Raw genomic sequence first — 19,932 nt, forward strand, 5'->3', positions numbered from 1 at the left:
GTTTCTTTCCACAGTTACTGCCATCCTTTGCGTGTTTGTTCCATTACAGTTTGATAGCTAATCTCTGCAAATGTCTCTGTGTTTGAGGAGTTGCGTAACTGCTTCCTTTCTCCCAGCAGGCTCTCCAGTCTGCTTTAGAAAGAAACAAGCTGTGAATCGTGGCTCCAGATTAGCACCGTCACTGCTCTGTCACCAAATTATTCTCATCTGTATTATGCAAATCCGATTGAGAAGATTACCAACTTCTGGAAGGCTTGCACCTCATTGAAATAAGAATGTATCAATTGTTTTGTACCTTCTTAGTATCAGATGACAGTTTTGCAATGGTGCCATAATCATTAGATGAGACTGAAAAACACAGGAACAGATTGGAAATCAGATTTTATTGATGGGGGGGGTGGGAATGGATGAGAGAAAACAATAATGTTCTTGTAAAAATACAATAACAATAAATGAGTATTTCAGATATAAGATAGTAAAGAAGGTGTAAAGGCTTTTTTTCTCCCGCTGGGATATTAACTTTTAAACATGGTGGTAAAATGTAACATTTGATCATTCATCCTCAAATCTGTAATGGAGAAGGATCTGAAACATTTCACACAGACATTCAGTCATGTTTAAGTTGGACTTCAACAGACATGAATGGAATTTATTTAAGTAATACAACATACATCCTGTGTCTGTCTGTCAAATTAACAAAAACACATTACATCTCTTGACATGGACGAGTTTTATTTTCAAAGAAGCTGATGTGTCTCTGACGTGTCCCCTTGAACTAATGGACGTGTCTTTATGCACTGTTGTACGTATGCACGTTTGAGCTGGAAATAGGCCCTGTGACACATTCGTTCAGCACCACGGACAGCACACAAGCAATCTATGTCATCAAACTGCACCTGTATTCTCCCTGAATGTTATGTTAGTTTCACTTTATTAAATCCAACCCCATTCTGATTTTAAGATTTGCAGCTTTAGGTGTAACTGATCATACACTTCCGAGAGATGCACAAATCCTACTTTCTCTGTCTTGTTTCTGTAGGATTTTGTGATTTCTTTCCCCCCTCACCTCCTCTGGCCTGACCGACCCACCAGCCCGTCACCATGAACTACCTTCGCCGGCGCCTGTCAGACAGCAGCTTCGTGGCCAACCTCCCCAACGGCTACATGATGGATCTGCAGAGACCGACCCCTACGGGTTCGTCCACCTCCTCCCCCGCCTCCCCAGCCACCGAGAGGCGACAGCCCCCGAGCCTCCCGACCCCGACCCCGACCCAGGGCTCAGCGTCGGCCTCTGGGAGCTTCCTGAGCTCCTTCTCCAGCGTGGTGAAGAGCGCTCAGATGGCCCAGAACGCCGCCGCCGCCGCACATGCCAAGTCTGCTGCGAATGCTGCTGAAGGTGCCTCAACAGGAAGTGCACAGCCGCCAAAGCCTGTCATCCGCAAGCCCAAGATCCTACTGGTCATCGATGATCAACACACAGACTGGTGAGTTTAGATGATATATTGAATTGATATTTTTACATGAATGCATCATGTAAGAAACATTTTTGACAAGAACCTCAAGGATTATTAGATTGTGCTCTCACAACACAAATAAACTAAGTTACATATTCTTTTCCTGTCACAGTATGTTCATAATGTGCATTATGAACTCCAGGACACATACAGAAGAATTGTCTCATACTGCAGAATCGACATCTTTGGTGTTTCTACCATTCCTTTTGAACATACAGGGATGCCCTCAGTGTGGCCCCTGTCTGTATGTGTAATGTAATCATGTATAATTGAATCTGCCAGATCCAGACCAATATCTGTTTCTTGCCTAGCTGGACCTCGGATACACAACACTAAAGTTTTGTTTTGTGAAATGATGCTGATTATCTACGTAGATACTGAACACAGCATATTTAGATAAGAAAAGTTTAAGTGACACCTGTGATCATGAAAACTCATTATCATTGTGTATTTTGTGGCCCGTTCTTTGCTCCCACTGTGGCTCCTGTGATGGAATTAAAATTGCCATGGTAACAGGAGGATGGCCCTTGGCTCCAGAGATGACAGAAGTATAAATGAGCTTTAATGAAAGTTGATGTGTTCATCTTTCACCAACAGCACCTCATTTTCGTCAGAAGCTGAATCAGTTTTACTTTGCGTGGTGAAGGAATTGATTCTCAGAGCTGCAGGCGGACGTGCAGCAGTCAGTTTATCACGTTTGTCTTAGTGAATCAATAAACCGCTCTTCCACCTCATTTCGATTGTTATTCTGTTGCCTGACATTTTGTGGTGAATCGACCTCACCAAGGTTGTTATTAGTTACATTCAGGCCTCTCAATTTATCTCTACTATTTGCCGGGGTCATTATATTGCGTCTGTATCCTGAGGCTTTGCTGGACGATCATGCCAAGGTCTAAGATGGTCATTAAATCAAAGCCTCCTGCTGGCAGGCACGTCGAAAAGCAGCAAGATTGCGCTCAATCCTCCAAAAGCCGGCTCCTTTCTTTAAGCCGGGCTGGCTGAAATCCCAACAGGGCCGGTTTCTCCAGGTGATACTGAAATGAATAGTCAGAGAATCATCCCATCTCTGAGACCCTCAGGCTCATTCAGCCTCACTGAGGGAGTGCTGCCGTCCTTCCTCTTCTTTCTTCTCTCTGGAAAGTAGAGAGGTTTTATTCAACTAAGCAAACTCATCAAGCAGTTAGAGCTTGGATCTTTCTAAAGGGAGAATAGGCGATGTGGCAGGTGGCTTGTTCTGCTTTCAGCACATTAACAACAATTAAAGCCATTTATGTGAAATTCAAAGCAGCAGCTATCTATCAGCAGTAGTTGAATACAACTGGACTTTGGTCTTAATGATCTTTGTCCACTCATTCAGGCAGAGAATAAATTATGGCATTTATCCTCTCAGCTTTTCACACCTTGGGTCACATGGGAGTCATGTGACGACGTTGGCGCCCACTTTCATTTTGAAATCAGAATTATTTTATTGATAACTGATCTACATTCAAAACTATCTAGGTCTGGTTCCCTGAATGCACTGGTGAAGTTGCCATGTGTATAATCTTAAAGTTGACTCAGAAGTAAACCAAGAAATATTATTTTGTTTTATGAATTCTTGCATTTAGATATAGATACGTTTATATCTAATCCTTAAGTAATGTGAGTATGTTCCACTGTTGGCCACATAGTGGCGCTGTAGACTTACTATTAATAGATTCTCATCAGTTCTTCCCATTCTTAGTAGATGAGTTGTAAGTGTTGTTAGTGATAGCTTTGGCCAGCAGGTGGTGATGTCTGACAGCCCCTGAAGGTTCACATCTAACTCTTCCTCTGCTGGTGACACTTTTGCTTCTCAGTCAGGCTCTTTACAAAACTGTCAAAACCAGAAATGATCTGCACGCACAGACGCAAATATTCTACCTCACACTGAAAGGATAAGTATGAAAATACATGTAAAGTTCCAGGAAATAGACTTAATCTCAAACTTTCAGAGAGTCCCAGATCAAACCTGCACAGTCTCCTCTTTGTTCAGCCTCTCAACCATTGTAACTGTGAATGGTCATCAATTTGATTTTCGTCAAAATGAGTTTGGAGCAACTTTAGTTGTTGACTGTCACCACATTCAATGAGTTCAAAGTGGAACATCTTGCATGACTGAAGATGACTCGGGCTCTTTCTGTGTTCACCCTATGGCCTCCCTATGGCCGCCATAGGGCATTGCGGCGTTTGTCTTCTCGGTTGTGTCAACGGGGAGGATTATCTTTTTAATAATGAATAAATATAGTCTGTGTCAACACCTCTTCATCGATTATCAGCCTTTTTCATCGCTGCTTCAGGTAACGGGTGACTTGTGAACATTCTGTACCCTCTGGTGTACAAAACTCTTGTCTTAAACAACTATTCTATACTGTATGCAGTGTTGTAGGAACTATTCACCTTCTTCTTGTTTCACAGTTTAGACTTTTGAAGCATAATCTCTTCCTTTTGTCTCCGATTCCCACACCGGAGATTTCAAAGCAGAAATCGGCAGCTGAACAGTTAAAGCCCGAAAGAAGTGCAAATGGTACAAAAGGCCAAATATTTGCTTGCTGCTTTGGCAACGTATCTGAGCTGTGCTGTTGGCTCTTTCTGTCACAGTGTTTGCTTTAAAGACAATGTGAAACCTTCTAACTCAGCCCTCTCACTGCTATCGATGACGGAACATTAGGAAATACAGAAGTTACGCTCCTTTGCTGCTGTTGAAATCGCTGCACTGGCTCCCTGGAAAGGAAAAGTTGGCCACATTTCTAATCTACTTGTTGGTCCTGTAATGGATTTAGTCAGATACTATCTTGTTTTTATTTTTCTGGCCTCCACGCGGTCCGCAAGCACTCCAAAACTCAGTCGATAAACAGCTGCATTGTGTTTCTCCAGCATTTCCATAAATCAGTGTAGATGGTATCCCCCTGCGGTCACCAGTGTAATTGGAGCCGCATTGGCCAACAAAACTATTTTATCTGGAGGTAAGAACTGCGATAGACCTCTAAAAGCCGAAGCAGAAGGTTTCTCTGCTGTGCTGGCAAACACCCAGCAGATACTGTAAGAAGTCCCATTAAATTGCAGGCGGCCGGCCGCCCCCCCACCCGTTCCCACCCAGTGCCCACGGCCAGAGGAGAGCCGCAAATGTGGTGACTCAATATTTCCCTTTAGACGCTGCAGGGCAAAGATTACAGTAATCTAAATTGGTTCAATATTATGGCATTAGCGTTAAACATTAGTTTGTGACCAATTCTTATTATCATAATATGCAGGCTCAGTCCACCCAGGGCTTCGGAACTCTTTTAATTAAGGTTATCGGTACAGCAAAGCCGCTGTTTGTTGCTCAAGGACGCTTCAGCATGATGGGCTTTGCGCACTTTCACGGCCACATTCCTCTGTTCCTCATACTTCACTTCAAGCATCTTGTGTTGTGATGCAGCACAGGTCACTCATGAGGATTTCTGGATGCTCCTGGCTTGAGGTCATGGTCAAACGCATCAAAGTGGAAGTAGAGGGTGCACGTCCGTTCCTTTGCTCTCTGCCTGGGCCTGGATTTCCTCCTGGGCATTGCAGCTGAGACTGTGGGGTCTCTGGGGAAACGCTGCTCTGCCCTGACAGGCTTGGCCTCCAGCAGTGACTGACGCACAATAGCAGTACACAGCACTGAAGCAAAGTCTGAGAGCATCACCAACAACAACAACAAGCCTCTTTTTCTGTCTCCTTGTCTTTCGCTTTCTCTCTCTCCCTGTCTCGGGCTGACGTGTACGACGTTTGGCCAAGTAGCTGTCAGTTTGTTTGCACTGGACTCTGAATGAGCATCTGAGCATCTGATTGCTCAATTCAGCCCTTCTCTGGCATTGTGTTTACTTCTTCATGTACCTACCCCTGTACAGCCCGGAGACATATTTAGCCAACACGCAAGCAGAAAGTGTTGTGGTGTTTAAGTTAAGTGTTTAAACTACAGTTCAGTCTGTTTTAATCATACCTGAACCTGGGTTGTTGCAGTTGATCCAACAGTACTCTCCTGTACTGCAGTACTGCTATGCACACTGCATCAAAACAGACTGATTTCTGTACCCTCTCCCTAAAGGCTTGCTCTGTTCTGATTGGCTTGTCAGGATATGGCCAGGATATTGCTCTCTAGCCTCTGATTTGCTGGGTGTGTCCAAAAACATACGTAGGCGGATAAATGCACGTCTTACATGTTTCAACACATTGTGATGATACATTTAGATGTTTGGCCTTAATGAGGTTCTAAATGTATAAAGCCTTGACCCTGCACGGACTATAAAAGCTACACTAGAACCTTAGAGTGATGCATCTTGTTAATTGGAAACCTTCTCATTCTTTATAAGCCAAACCACCAGATGACAAATTTCATCTTTATGCGAAAACGTATATAGTATCTACAGAAACACGGTAACTTTAGCACATCAAGCTTGGACGCGTAGATGCAAATGGGAGCGGTGAAATATTATTATAGACTGTAAAAGATATTAGAGGGGTAATTCATTTTGTCCACGTACAGCTCATGACTCATACGCTTGCTATTAGCGGCACACAAAAGAAGCATATTCTCATGGCGGAAAAAAGACAAAACTCTTAATTCAGCTCGGTGTTGTTTATACAGTGGGTGTGTGCGCTGCAGGGAGAGGGTAAGCCCAGACCTCTCTGCAGAGCTTTATGTTTACTTTTGAACATATGTAAAGCGCTCCTTCAACCCAGCGGCCAGTAAATGTAATTGATCATTTGCGGTGACGACATGTTTTGCCATACCTTAAAAGACATACCAGTCATTTCTAGTCGGTGAGCCTGAACGTTTTGCCCCACGCTCTGCCGCGGTGGTCCAGGGTGACAGGGGGCATTGCTGGTCTAGTATGTAGGTCAGCCATTGGGAAGATTCACGACTTCCAAAATTACAGAGAACGAGACAGCAAAGGGACCCAAAACTCCGGTCTAACAGCTGGGAGACGTTAAGAACTAGATCCCCCTCAGCGACTGTAATGAACCTTAATGAACAGACTTGAAAGGACAGATGCAGGGAGATGAAAAACAAAGAGGCGATGAGAGAGTACGAGCGGACGTGTGGGAAGACGAGAGGAGTAAGGAGTCTTTGTTCGGCAAGAGTGAAACGCGTCGGGTCAGTTTGTGTCCTGTGTTGGTGCTGTCCGTCTGGGCAGGTTGGAACTCGGTAATTGCGCTTGAGAGGGGGGGTCTCGGTCTGGTTTCAAAATAACTCCAGAGTTGTTTCTTTGTGGTGTGAACGAACACGATCCAGACTCATTTCAAACCAACTGCAGGCCGATCTAGACCTGCAGAGGGTTGGTGTGTGCTGTCCTACACATATTCAGGCTATTATCCATGACTATCATAAAGAAGATACCCCAGATTGGTCCTTGTTCCATATCATTCAACTATTTCATCTCAGTAAAAGTCCAGTTTTGTTTCTGTCATTCAAGCCCACAGCTAGTGAGCTTATACTGTTTGTGTTTGTGTGTACAGTATGTTTTTCCCACGTGAAACCAAGAAGTAAGTGGAGCATTGTAATAATAACCTGGGTTTGAAGTTGTCTACTACTTAACACGCAACAACAAATGTCAAACAAGGGTGCATGACAGAAGTTATAGCAGAAATAAACAACAAAGGAATAAACACTTTAAAGGTCCTCTGTGTAACATCTGTGTGTCATTGTCAAATTAACAGTGCTACCTCAGTGTAATTTCAGTAAACAAATCAGAATGTGGAGATGATTAGGAGCCTCTGTGTTAGCTCAGAGGCAGTGTGCTATTGGGGGTGCTTTACCAAATTAAGAACATATTTTCCACATGCCACATTTCATGCTTATCCTGGACAACATAAGCAAGTTGAAAGACTTTGGGCCTTAAACTCTTCCCCCAGCAGCCCTCATCATAACCTGACTTTGGCTGCTTGTTTGTTAGAAGAGACTGATATTTGAGGCGTTTGTGCCTTATGTTTCATAGAATATCTCAGTACATAATATCTAATTAAAAAATGGCTCACATCAAACATCCACAACTGTGGAGAACATAGCATAAAGTGAACTGGCATGAGTTTTGTTTTCAATCTATCCTGGTGGGATTGCAAAAATCAAATAAACCAATAAACAAGTTTAATTGCAGAGCGGGCAATGAAATGACCCAAAACCAAAAACACAACTTTCCACTGTGGTTTCCTGTATACAAGCAACAGCTTTAAATTGCACAGTGAATCCACAATCATCACTTGGTCAGTGTGAATGTGCCCAATGGTGTGAAAGAGAGAGAATTGCCAGGTCAACACTTCCTTTTTTAAGAGTGGTCCTGACCTCTGACCCCTTGGGCGAAATTTCAGAAATGTTCTGTATGCAAATCCTAATTCTGAATCCTAATGAATATTATTTACAAACCATAACCCAGAGATGTGTTCGATCAATCGCTATCATTTGACATCAAAACGTGGTACCTCCTTCTTTTTGGCTTTTTTTGGCTGTACAGTTGCTCCTAAGCCTAAGCCTCCTTAGTATGAATAAATTGGCGAAAATTGCAATGATACAATACAACGAACACTCAGGAATGTCCTTCAATCTGTGAATATTAAAAGCACTTTATTACATTAGTTGGAATGTGTCAAAGGAGTCTATTCCCTGAGAGGCCCACAGGTCAGAATCTGTAACCATGGTAAGTATGAGTCATTATTCACAAGGTATTTTGAAAGGTTTGTTGACATTTCAGCCACTTCAGCTCTACTTCAGTCAAATAAACAAAAGATATATTCAGGTTGATGGTACTGTTGATCCAGAGGAGGCAAATATGGGCATACATTTATATACATGTGTGAATGTATGTAATACTTTATTGTTGATTGTTATGTGTTCTGTCTTTGTCCAATGTTTCCATGCAGGGCCAAGTACTTCAGAGGGAAGAAGCTGAACGGGGAGTATGAGATCAGAGTGGAGCAGGTATGTTGGATAGAAATATGTTTGTGATGGATATACAGTATAGGTGTGATTCAGTATATATACAGGATATGTGTATTGTATTACAATATGTTTGGAAAAGTGCTAAAGGGTAGAATATATTGTTGTGGTAAAGTATCAGGGTTGTGGTATGATGCTAATTTTTCCATCTTTCAAAGAAAATCCTGGTATGCATCGGAATATGTCTATAAGTCTAGACATCGAGTATTTACAATGTGTAGATAGCATCTGATTTCCCCTCACAAAGCCCTATGGTCATCTGCAAGCCATTGTTGAGACTGGAACACGTCTTTGAAATGGAGTGGTGGGTTTTTATGGGAGAGGGAGAGCGGACCACAAAAAGCTGGACCGGTGATTTTATAGCCTGTTTGCTCGGCTGTCTACTGTTGTGGTCACATCGCAGTCTTTTTTAAGGAGGGGCGGATCGGGGAATAAGGCAAAGTTTTCTCTATGAGACGTGCAATAATTTGCATGGAAGCTTTCATCTTGCTGTGTCACGGCCATCGAGCCCCAATAAAAACATGTGGTATAGCTAATTAAGCACCCTAAATCTGACAGCCAGGGGACCGCATTGGGCGACGCGCCACACGCAAAGCACAGTTTGATCCAATAGCACCACTGACCTAGTTAGTCCTCGTTAGACCCTCAGCTCTTTCCCAGGATAACAAGTCACTCTCTAATTGGCCTTCAGCAGCTGGGCCCCACCTAGTTAGGTCAGACTCCCCTTAAGCTGTTTGTGCACCTCGCCGAGAGCCGTAAGTCGATGGAAACCCAATCCCTGTGTGAAAATCGAGCGACATGCAGCAATGAAGGGGCCCTGTGCACTTTCTCCTTCCCTTTTCTCGGCCACTTTGTCACTGGCTTTTATCAACTCTACGCAGCTAACAGTTTGATATTCAGTACAGTTTTGACATTGATTTTTTCCTTCGCTACAGTTTATACATCATTGTGCTTAACTTAAACCTGTCGTCCTCATGTCTGGACATTTTGCTGCCCCCTTGTGGTGTAAATACCACTTTGGGTCCCTTAAAAACACAGCAAATAGGAAAACACGTTACTCTTTGTGTTCATATTTAGTACATATATGATCACACTGTTTTATACTTATTAGGTCCCACATCCACGTCCCAAAAAGCAAGAAGAAATTGAGCCTTTGTGACAAGTTTTCTACAGTTTGAGAGAGTTTTAGCATCATGATATCATAATGTTGACCTTTCCTTCTTCCTCGGTTGGTCTTTGAACTCGCCTTTGAACAGCCTTCACTTGTTCCCATCCGTCACGCGCATGCTGCATTAGCTCTCCGGCGCTCACAGGCCGCAAACCAACACGACTTCTTTCGCTGCCATATAAGGTACCATCTTTAGTCTCAAAGCGCACGCTCACCGCATGTGATGCTGCCCTCGGGAGGCAAAAAAAACGCTGCGAGACTACCCCTGATGCCAGCGTGAGGAAGAGACACAGACACACACATTCTGATTCTTGAATTTGATATCTCTCATTAGAGCTGCCTGGCCAACCGCTGCCCTCCCACAGTAGACTTGTGCCCCTGTTGTTATGAATCATCTCTTCACGTTTACTTGAAACACTTTGAAGTTGCATTTGGTACAAGATTCAGGTCTGGTATCCAATGGGAAACTCTTCAAACCACTAAACAGATGCTTGGGGGCAGATTTGGTCTTGGCTCTTGATGCTGCTACTGTAAGCAAGAAGAAAAGACAGGCACAAAGCCATTCCTTTTTTTAAAACAAGCTGAAATATGTAGCCACACTCACTGCTCTGACTGCTAAAATATGTGAAGCTCCTCTGTCTTTTCAATTCAGTATGGCCTGCGAAACACCCAGCAAACATGTGGAAAGGTTCAAGGACAGAAAAGGTTTCTAATGCACCTGACATGAACGGAGCAGTGAGTTGTATATTAACTTCTCCCACTCTCACGCGCTTTGTCAGTTAATCCCTTGTGGTTTAAGCGGAGAGTTAATGTGCTGTTACATTAGGTCAGTGCTCATATATCACGAAACTGCAGATTAGCCCGTGACTCACATGAAATCATGAGATTCAGAAGAATGATGAGCCCGGGGAGGAGCCTCGCCGTCACGGTTTTCTCTCCGACATGTGCCGACAGTGTCTCTTCCTTCTCTGTCTCTTGCGGTCACAGCTCATATGAATAATGTAAAAACGAATTGTGCGCATTTCAGGAAAAGTAATGACTCCAGCATGTGGTTCCAATTCTGCTAAACTGTCAGTTAATCATCCGTGAGCTTAAGAACGGCGTACGACAGAGACAAGTTGTAGCTCAGTTACATTTTTATTGACACTGTGCCCATTGGCTAGAAAGGAGAGATTTGAATCAGTAATGATAATAATTGTTATTATATTGATAATGCTAGAGGGCTTTTGAAGCTGCTATTGACATCTGTATCGCAATGCGGCGTTGGTCTACAAATCTACAAAGCCTGCTGTGTTTGTAAAATATTGATCTTAATTTACACAAGTAAGTTTTATATTGTCCTCTTCTGTGGTGATAAATAACCCTCAAGATGTTTTAAGTTCCGTGGCAAATTGACGTTTGTCCGCTCGTGCCCAGGCACTTCCTTCTTTGCTTAGCTTCTGGCCCTCTCGACCGTTGTTTACCTTATATAGATTTCCTCAAAGAAGTCTTATCTCTTAGTGCATTGCGAAAGATAATTTGGTCTGCTGACTCAGCTGATCTGGTATCTGGACACTTGTGCTCCCCGCTTTTCTATGGGACAGAGACATTTTGTGGGCGTATCAACAATCTTGGAGAGTTCAGTGGAATTAAGCCCACAATGCCTCTTTTTCCTTGGATGTAGGACAGTAGCATTGCCTCTTCAACTCAGTGTGTTACTTTTGTTTCCCTACTAATGATGTTTATCTTTTAGTAGAAAAACTAAAGTGCTCCCGAGCCGCAGCGGGAGTTTATCGGAAAATATGATAATACCTCGCATACGGCTGCCAAACAGACTGGTTTAGAGTCATAAACTATGCAATTTACGGCGTCGGAGTAATTAAACAGTCAGAAATCAAAGAGGCCTGTTGATTGTGAAAGAACAAGGACACTTCTTCATGATCCCCAGCACCATGTGTTGCCTGGGTCGTCGGTGGCAACATCTGCTCGGCAGGGCTGTGACCCCAGCGTGCAGCTCACAGCCGTTTGGCCACATGTTATCCGTGCGCTTTCTTGGCTTGAATTTTCACAGTGATGTTGGGGAACTGGGGAGATCTTGCTCAAGATGGATAGTTTTGTTTGGTACCCCCTGCAGGTATTTCAGCCAGGCATAGAACCGCCTGCGTGCCTTCTGTCGTCCCACAGCGCTGAGCATCTGGCTCAGGGATATTTTCACTTTTATTCAAGGTGGTAGTGATTAGCAGCAAATGCCTCTCTATGATGCACATGAATGGCGCGCTGTACTTCAGATGTCTCAATTGCATCAGTGTGTGATTCAGTCGAGTTTATCAAGATTAGAAGAGTTACTGAAAAATAGAGAGACATTCAGCAATGAATTCTTCCATCCGCCATCTGCCCTGCAACTGTGCTCGCAGCTCTCCAGAATGCACACAGTGTCCGATTAATGCAACAGCTTCATCTAAGCAACAACAACAAGATCTGCTTCAGAATCTCTGTTGGACATTTAAACAGCACTTTCTGTTACAGACAAATGAAAAAGAATTAACAATGACACAAGTACAGCTATCTCAATCTGCAGATTTCCCAGCGTGGTCTTCCACTGGGAAAAAGCTGCTTTCTCACCTATCAGAGGAACAAGTTATGAAGAATAATAGGCATTTGTGGGGCAGAAAATAATAATGCAGCTAGGTTAAATATGGTTTATTCTTAGTCAGCTATGGGACAATCTGATTCTTAAGCATCCTACAGGCTCTCCTGGTCTCCTTTTAGGCAACATTTCCCAACTGTTACACATAGTTCTGATACCTCTCCTGCATGATATTACCGTGCTTTTGTTGTTTGTTTCTTCCATTTTCCATTGTAGCCTGAATGATCCCTGCAGCTTGTTTGTGCCAGAGGACACAAGCTTCTGTTTACAAGTAAAGCAAACAAAAGGCACCTTAACCACCTGCACCTCGGTGACACGGATTAGTGCAAACCTAAAAATACCCGCAGAAATTCCAGATGAGGCACTTGTCAAGTGTTGTTTACTGTACTGTCCACAGGTTTTCATGGCTTGGCAGTCGGGACAGAGCGCAGAGTGCATGGAGCACCACAGGGATAAATGAGATGAAACAGTGCTTTGAACTATAGCACATCTGGTCAGATAGATGGTTTGGATTATTATGTTTATGTACACTATTGATCTGTATTGTGATTTTGGCAAAAATACAAATAAGGCCTCAGCTGACTATACACCACTGAGTTTGTGTGAGGAAGTATGGCAGCTAAGGAAATGCATGCACAGGATGCTTAGGGCTGTTAACAGTATTGATTTATGACAATTTCAGTCTCTTTACTCTACTACAACAACAGTTTACATGTGCATATGACAACTGTAAGTGCTGCTGTCTCCTTTATATATCTGCTATTCTATAAAAGTATTCAACTATGAGATACAATTTGATCTAATCACAATCCTGCCATGTCCCGTAGCTCTCTCCCTGAACAGGTTGGCCCAAAGCCATTTTTAATCCAGCTTGAATGCAGGTCAGCAGATGAGAAGAATCAGCCCTGGAGGCAGTTGTCCCATGCATCACTTCCTGTTTTCCTTTCCCAGGGCAAGACAAGTGTCTGAATGCGTTACCCTGATGGTAACCATGGCACTGTGAAAAGGCTCCTGTCCTGCCTTCTGGTGCTTTGCCCCACACCAGCCACTTCATCCATTACTGCCCAATGACAGTGATTGTTAGTGCTTCTCTGACCCAGAACCAGCCAATCACGGATGATGCGGAGTGCTCGGGTCGTGCCAAAATATTGCCCACTCTCTGGGTTTATCTGGTTGTAGCAAATGTTAACGCTTGTGTTAGGAACAGAATTTACCTTGGAGACACATTGTGTGTGTGTGTGTGTGTGTGTGTGTGTGTGTGTTTTATGTACTTGCATGTGTTATGAGTCTTTTTTGGCAACGTGTGTGTTGCTGAGGACACAGATGTTTCTTTCAGAGGCGGGTATCGGTAGAGAGGAGCTGAGAAAAGGACTAGATCCAAGTGCATGTCCTTGAGGCGCACTGAGTGTGAGTGGCATCTCCTTGTCCCTTAAATAAGATTACGGAATTTAATCGCCCACAGCCTTTCCTCTCTGAGTGCAACACAATAAATAAAAGCAGTGGGCGTTTTTTTTCTCCTGGTAGAAAAGGCAGTTTGGTTATGTTGGCACAGTCTTTTTGAAAACTACTCACTCCCCCACACGGAGTTTACATGGGCCACAGCACAGGATGAAAGGGAAATGTATCTCTGGGAGAATATTGCTGATAATATTTTCTTTTCATGTAGATGAAAGCCCATGTAAAGCCTGGTAAAGCAGGCTTACAGCACTCCCAAGTCTCCAATGATGAGGACAGTATGATTGTGTGTGTGTGTGTGTAGCGCGAACTTGACTTGCTATGGATAATGCCCGTCGCTGGGTTGAGTAGCGGGTCAGCTTGAGGATTTGATATGGTTTTCAGAGTCTTTGAAGGCTGAACTACACAAGACGTCTTCAACTAAGCGTCTGTGTTGATGATCGAGCCTCTTTATCATCTTTAAAGTGCTGGCTGTAAGGTTAGGAAGTTTTGGATTCTTTAAGTCTACTTACTCGCTGTCCGTATGGCCTCTTTAGCTCGAGTACACTTGGATACGAACATTTCTTTGCACATTTCCAACAACATGATTCCTCTTCTCATAGATTATGGTCATTCTTATTAGCACTTTTCCATTATCTGGGTACAGGATGTAATTCTTTATCTATTGCAAAAAAGGATCCTAAAGGTAATTCTGACAGAAACTTGAGTCAATAATCATGATAGAATTGTGAGGATATCATGATTGTCAGACCAAATCAATGGTCTGTGTCATGAAACAGGATAATGTACAAAGTGTATGTTTGAAGTACTTGGTGCCATGTTGCAATGTTTTGCCTGGTAATCTATCGTTCACAAATTCATTTATTTCATTCGTTCATTCACAATCCCTATCTGTAAATATGATAACTGTTCTGTAGTAAACTGTTCTGATCAACCACACATTAAAAGGTCTTTTATTGGTAGCACATACCACAGACGTCATATGTCATTCTACTTCTTTGCTGTAGCCCTGCTATGCACACTGAGTGCAAGCAGGCCCTATTTGGTATTGTCATTACTGAAAAACCCACCGTTAGCAGTGTTCAACTCAGACTCCCTGTGAAATTATAAAAAAATTAGGGAAAGTAGTAAAAGAAAAGTGTAATATGACCCCTAAAGCTTTATTCTCACACTGTATAAGAGCCTTTTGTGATAATGCAATTATCAAAGTGACAGGAGAAGAAGTTGCTTCAGTAAGTCAGTCAGTTTGGAGCATTCACACCAACGGTTTGCCAGAATGCCATGATAATCATTAGAAATTAAATTAAATTGTCCTTCCTTGTCCATCGACAAAGTTCATTCCCAGAAGTTGCCTGTCGCCCCTCCTTTAGAGTATCTCTGGGAGTTTGACGAAGTCATTAGGTAGCCAGGCTACGGCCGTTCACAAGGGCCTCACTGTCAGGGAGGCCACAGGCTGGGGATAACTCAATTTGCCTCCTCTCACCAGTGAACATTCAATCTGTCTCTCTGGCTGTCTGCTTCTCTTTTCTCGCTTTGTCAATGTGAAATGTGAAATGAAGTAAAAGCAGTATAATATATTGTCTGCAGTGGATCTCAGTGGCTGCAGGCACGTTTCCTGTGAGTTTTGATGCTTTAGAGGGAAAGGTGCAAAGGTGAGCATGTTCCTTTTCCTCCGGCAGATGACTTGCACAAGTCAATGGTATTCTAGTCAAACAAGTGGCACAGTAAAACTTTTGACAGAAATCTATTTCTGTCAGAAAGCCAAAATAAACAGGAGGATCTTTTGTGCACCAGCGTGCAGAAATGCTCTACTTAGCTCAGAAGCACTGAGTCAGGGAGTTCATTGAATGTAGAGAACCCTGATGACCTTATGTGTAGTTGTTGGATCTAACATCTGATGTTGGCATTGGTGTTTTTCCTTGTGTTCCCCAGGCGGAGTTCTCAGAGATCAACCTCGCCTCCTATGTGAACTCGGGATGTATGGTGGATATGCAGGTCACCAAGGGCGGCGCCAAAGTGGTCAGGTAAGACTCAAGAGGCAGACGGAGAGCTCGAGTCCTTCGGCAAGACGGCTTTGACGCATTTGCCCACGCAATCTATAATCTGCCTCAGTGAGCCGGCACAAAGACTCCACTTCTTTTCTCTCGGAGGCATTGAGCATGACTGTGTATTTATAACATCGCCTGCACTCAGAGAAATCAAGGCTGTAACATGATTACACCAGTGGGAAATCTTACAAAAGGGACTGCGTACCCACTTTCAGCCTAGGTGGGAAAAGACACATAACAGTCACAAATGAAATATTAAAACATTTTCTAGTTTTCCTTTTACCTTGTGGTCTTTTGGAGCAATGGTTATGTGTGTGTGTGATAAATCCGTCTAAGCTAAGCAGTCTGATCAGTGTTGTAGTCACGCACATAACCCCCATAAATCAATCTGATCTTTTCTTTAGATTTGCAAGTGATTATTCCTCTTTAAAGAAAGCCAGACTGTATAGGCTTGATTACTAATCACTGTGTTAAAATCTGATTAACCTTGAGTCATATAATTGTCTTCTTTGTTCCTATTGTGGGCTGACAGTGCTGACAATCACGGTTTTGCCAGGGAAGCCAATACGATTGATTTCTGTGCTATTTATAGTCAAGTCAACTTTATTTGTATAGCCCAATATAACATACAATGTCTCCAAGGGCTTCACAGACCCACATCGGGAAAATTCCTGACCCTGACCAAAGCTCTCCAGGAAGATAAGGAAAAACTCTTAATGTACAAGGAAAAAGGAAGATACCTCAGGAGAGGCAATTCCAAGAGAGAGTCCCCCTCCACGAATGGCTGGTTGTGCAACAGGAACTTTTAGTGGCATTATACAAAGGTACAAAAAAGGCATGCAAAGGAGTAAATACTAAGTCATGCATTAGGAAATAGCATGCAACACAGACACAAGAGGGAGAGAGCGGGATAGAGATTTTAGGTTGCTGTTTCTTGCCGGTAACTCACTCAAAAATTCACTGTATTTCAGTCACAAACATCAACTAAACGTGAAATATGTAGGACTAAGAGCTTCACTAGTGGCTAGTTAGTTAATCAAAGGCCAGATAATTGACAAACCCTTTGTATGAAACCTTACAAGACAAATATCAATTGTGTGTGATTGCCGTGAATTGCATGCAAGATGACGAATAAAGTATCTAAAATCTTAATACCTGCAGCTTTTATAACACTTACATACAGGATATTGTTCCATTTGCACCACGATTGATTGCAAAATCCATTTAGCCACCTGAGTGAGTGAATGCCATATAGTCTATCCAGTTAGTACACCAGCCTTCTTAGGAAATCACCTAATCTGTGTGTTGACCTTGGCTGCACGCTGTTTCATGAAATAACTTTCTTATCAGTGTTAAAAGTACCATTTGTTCCGGAAACGGCCCGATCACGCAGCTCGGTTTGAAACCAAGCGAGGATAATTGGGGTGGCTAGACCCGGCTCAGTGCAAATATTACAATGCAACCTGTTGTCGAAAAATGACACTGTGGTTATTGTGTAGGGAGAGAATATTTTTGGAGATATTGCTGCATAGATTGAGAAGCCAAATTGGATGCAGATGGTCAGACTGCTGCAATGAGGGAAAGAGCCTCGTTCACAAACAGTGACATTCACTGCCAAATTGTTGTGGTTGAGGCCGTCGTTTACGTCTCTGTGCTTGACTACATCTCGTACAATGGTCGTTTCAAGCAACGGGTCTGATTGGTCAATGAATAATAATGTGTGATGGATTCAAAGGCTGTTCTGTAACCAGGTCCAATCCCCTCAAAATGCTAGTTTGTTGCCATCAGTACCCATGTGTACACTGAACCCTGACTGACCCACTCATAATAAGTCAGTCTGGATGAAAGAATGGAAATCTATAAATGCACACTGACTGTATCTGGACAGATTCTGTAGATCATGACCTGTAGATCTATAATATTTGCCAGTAATGATGTATGTTGACAGAACTGTTTTTATTCTCAGTTTAGATTTTACAGCAACTCTATAGATAGGACATAGAAGTGAGAGGGACGGAGAGAGGGAGGGAGAGGGAGAGGGATATTCTTGTGTTGAAGTGTGTGTAAGCATGGGATGGTTAGACTTGGTACACAAATATGTGCACGTTGACACATTTGTATTCAAAACAGCTTTTATGATTCACTCATAGTGCCTTTTCACATGTCTTAGAACTGAAGGCCATGTTGCATTCACAGCTTCCTGACCTTCCAGCCTCTGTCCACAGGCACAACGCATTCCAACTATGGCAGCCCACTTTCTCACACTTCTGTGGTTTCAGAGTTGTTTATGCGCCCGATCTGACCGTAGGTTCCTCTTGCTTGGGTCATGCATTAGATACAAGTGAGGCATTTGAGGATATCCACTGATATGGTGACAATGGAGCTCAGATTACACCTGACGTCACAAATATTCACATAATTGTACAGTGTTGGTGGTATAGTGGTTAGCATAGCTGCCTTCCAAGCAGCTATGTTGACCCAGTTCTCGGCCAACAGAGGTTTTATAGAAGCTCCACTGGTGCAATCGGTTAGCGCCCGGTACTTATAAACCGGTATTGAGCAGAGCAATGCTGAGGTTGTGAGTTCAAGCCTCACCTGGAGCAGGTTTTTTGGGCAGCAGTAGCTCAATGGGTATTGATCATTCAAGTCCCTGTATGCAGAGCTGCCAGTTTGCCTCCAGGGCACTGCCGAGGTGCCCTTGGGCAAGGCACCAAACCCCCAAACTGCTCCAGGGCCACCATGTCATGGCTGTCCTGCGCTGACCCCCCTATAACGCATGTGTGTGTGTTGTAATATGTAAGAGGGGCACAACGACGTGTTTGCATCATAAAGTTTCTATCTTCTTCTATTTCTATAATCAGAACCAGAACCAAACCTGTCTCCAGGTACTGACATTCTTCAGATGCCAACTTCTATTGGAGGATGAAATTACATTTATTCCACTTGATTTAGAAACAGTCTGTAAGTCTGTAATAAACATATGCTTCAGTTAAAGTCCACTGATGTACATCCATTTCTGTTCATTTAACACAGGGAAAACAACCTTATAAAGGCTTCCCCGGCTGTGGAGGGAAGCTGGTAAATTACCCCTAAAAGCCCTAAATTGATGGTACAAGAAATGTCCTCGTTGTCGGTGTGCAAAGCGGGAATACATTTGAAAGAGAGTAGGAGGAAGTATAAACTTATAAACTCCTTCCTCTTGTTTCTGTAAATGATTTAAAATGAATTAAATACACAGCTGAAAATACAGTAAGAACACAGAAAGCTGTCCCCCTTTAAGTTACATTTTCCATTATTGTGTTTGTAATTTGCTCCCTCGTGTGTGATCGTGCAACGTGGCACACACTGAACTGCAGTGTGACAGAGCGACATGCCACGAGGTACAGTGTGTTGCTCCCTGCACTGCTGTAGTCAGCCCTTTGGCTCCTCCGCCGCCTCCTGCCAAAACCTCCCGCTAGCTGCTCAGCTTAAAGTGGGAACACTGGTTTGGCCGGACTACAGATCACAGCAGCCAAGTATGATTAGCCACAGACCAAAGTTTGTCTCCTCCACCGTCCTTCTGCTTCTCCACAGCCAATCCTCCTGTGGTTCATAAAACTGGTTAAGAAATTAGCGGTGATTAATGAGTGCCGGTGTAAGTGTTTACTGTGGGTGATGTTGGTGATTGGGTGGTTTATCCAGCTTGTTTTACTGTCACGCTAGGTTTAAGTCGTTTCCGGTTGCTGCATCAGCTGGATCAATCATTCCTGAGAACACAAACAAGCCCTTTTCTGTGTTCAGACTTAAAATTCATCCAACATCTGAATTCAGTATTTTTTATTGCTCTTCAAGGGCCTTAATAACACTAGCTGCCTACATTATTGTGCCCACTAGGACACTGAAAATCACAATAATATTGATGCAGAAGAAGAGCAGTGGCACTAAAGGGACTCTCTGTGCTACAATAATATCTCAATAGACCTTTGTCACAATATCGTGTCACAATTTGTTACCTTATTTTGACCTTACGTGTACCTAATTGTCACACTGTGTCTGCTGCGTCAAATGATTTGTATACAACTATATGCTGGATACTTGTGGTGTTGTGAGATTCTGGAACAGTTCATTAGTGTACTTATTCCATAAGGAGGTGTCCATGAGTTCTC

The 19,932-nt window shown here is 43.1% G+C and overlaps 1 protein-coding gene across 1 annotated transcript in view; it reads left to right on the forward strand.

Moving 5' to 3' along the window:
- Window positions 1–1,101: 1,101 nt before the first annotated feature.
- The window catches only part of syn3 (synapsin III), a 64,679-nt gene continuing 45,848 nt past the window's right edge, over window positions 1,102–19,932 (forward strand). Inside the window, exons 1-4 of the mRNA XM_076152722.1 lie at window positions 1,102–1,373; window positions 1,413–1,484; window positions 8,415–8,472; window positions 15,672–15,763. Of these exons, the coding sequence (XP_076008837.1) occupies window positions 1,102–1,373; window positions 1,413–1,484; window positions 8,415–8,472; window positions 15,672–15,763 (494 nt within the window). The remainder of the gene's footprint in view (window positions 1,374–1,412; window positions 1,485–8,414; window positions 8,473–15,671; window positions 15,764–19,932) is intronic.

This window comes from Genypterus blacodes, unplaced genomic scaffold, assembly GCF_046128005.1.
Source record: "Genypterus blacodes isolate CSIRO-AG114 ecotype Tasmania unplaced genomic scaffold, CSIRO-AGI_Gbla_v1 ptg000007l_1, whole genome shotgun sequence".
Classification (NCBI taxonomy): domain Eukaryota; kingdom Metazoa; phylum Chordata; class Actinopteri; order Ophidiiformes; family Ophidiidae; genus Genypterus; species Genypterus blacodes.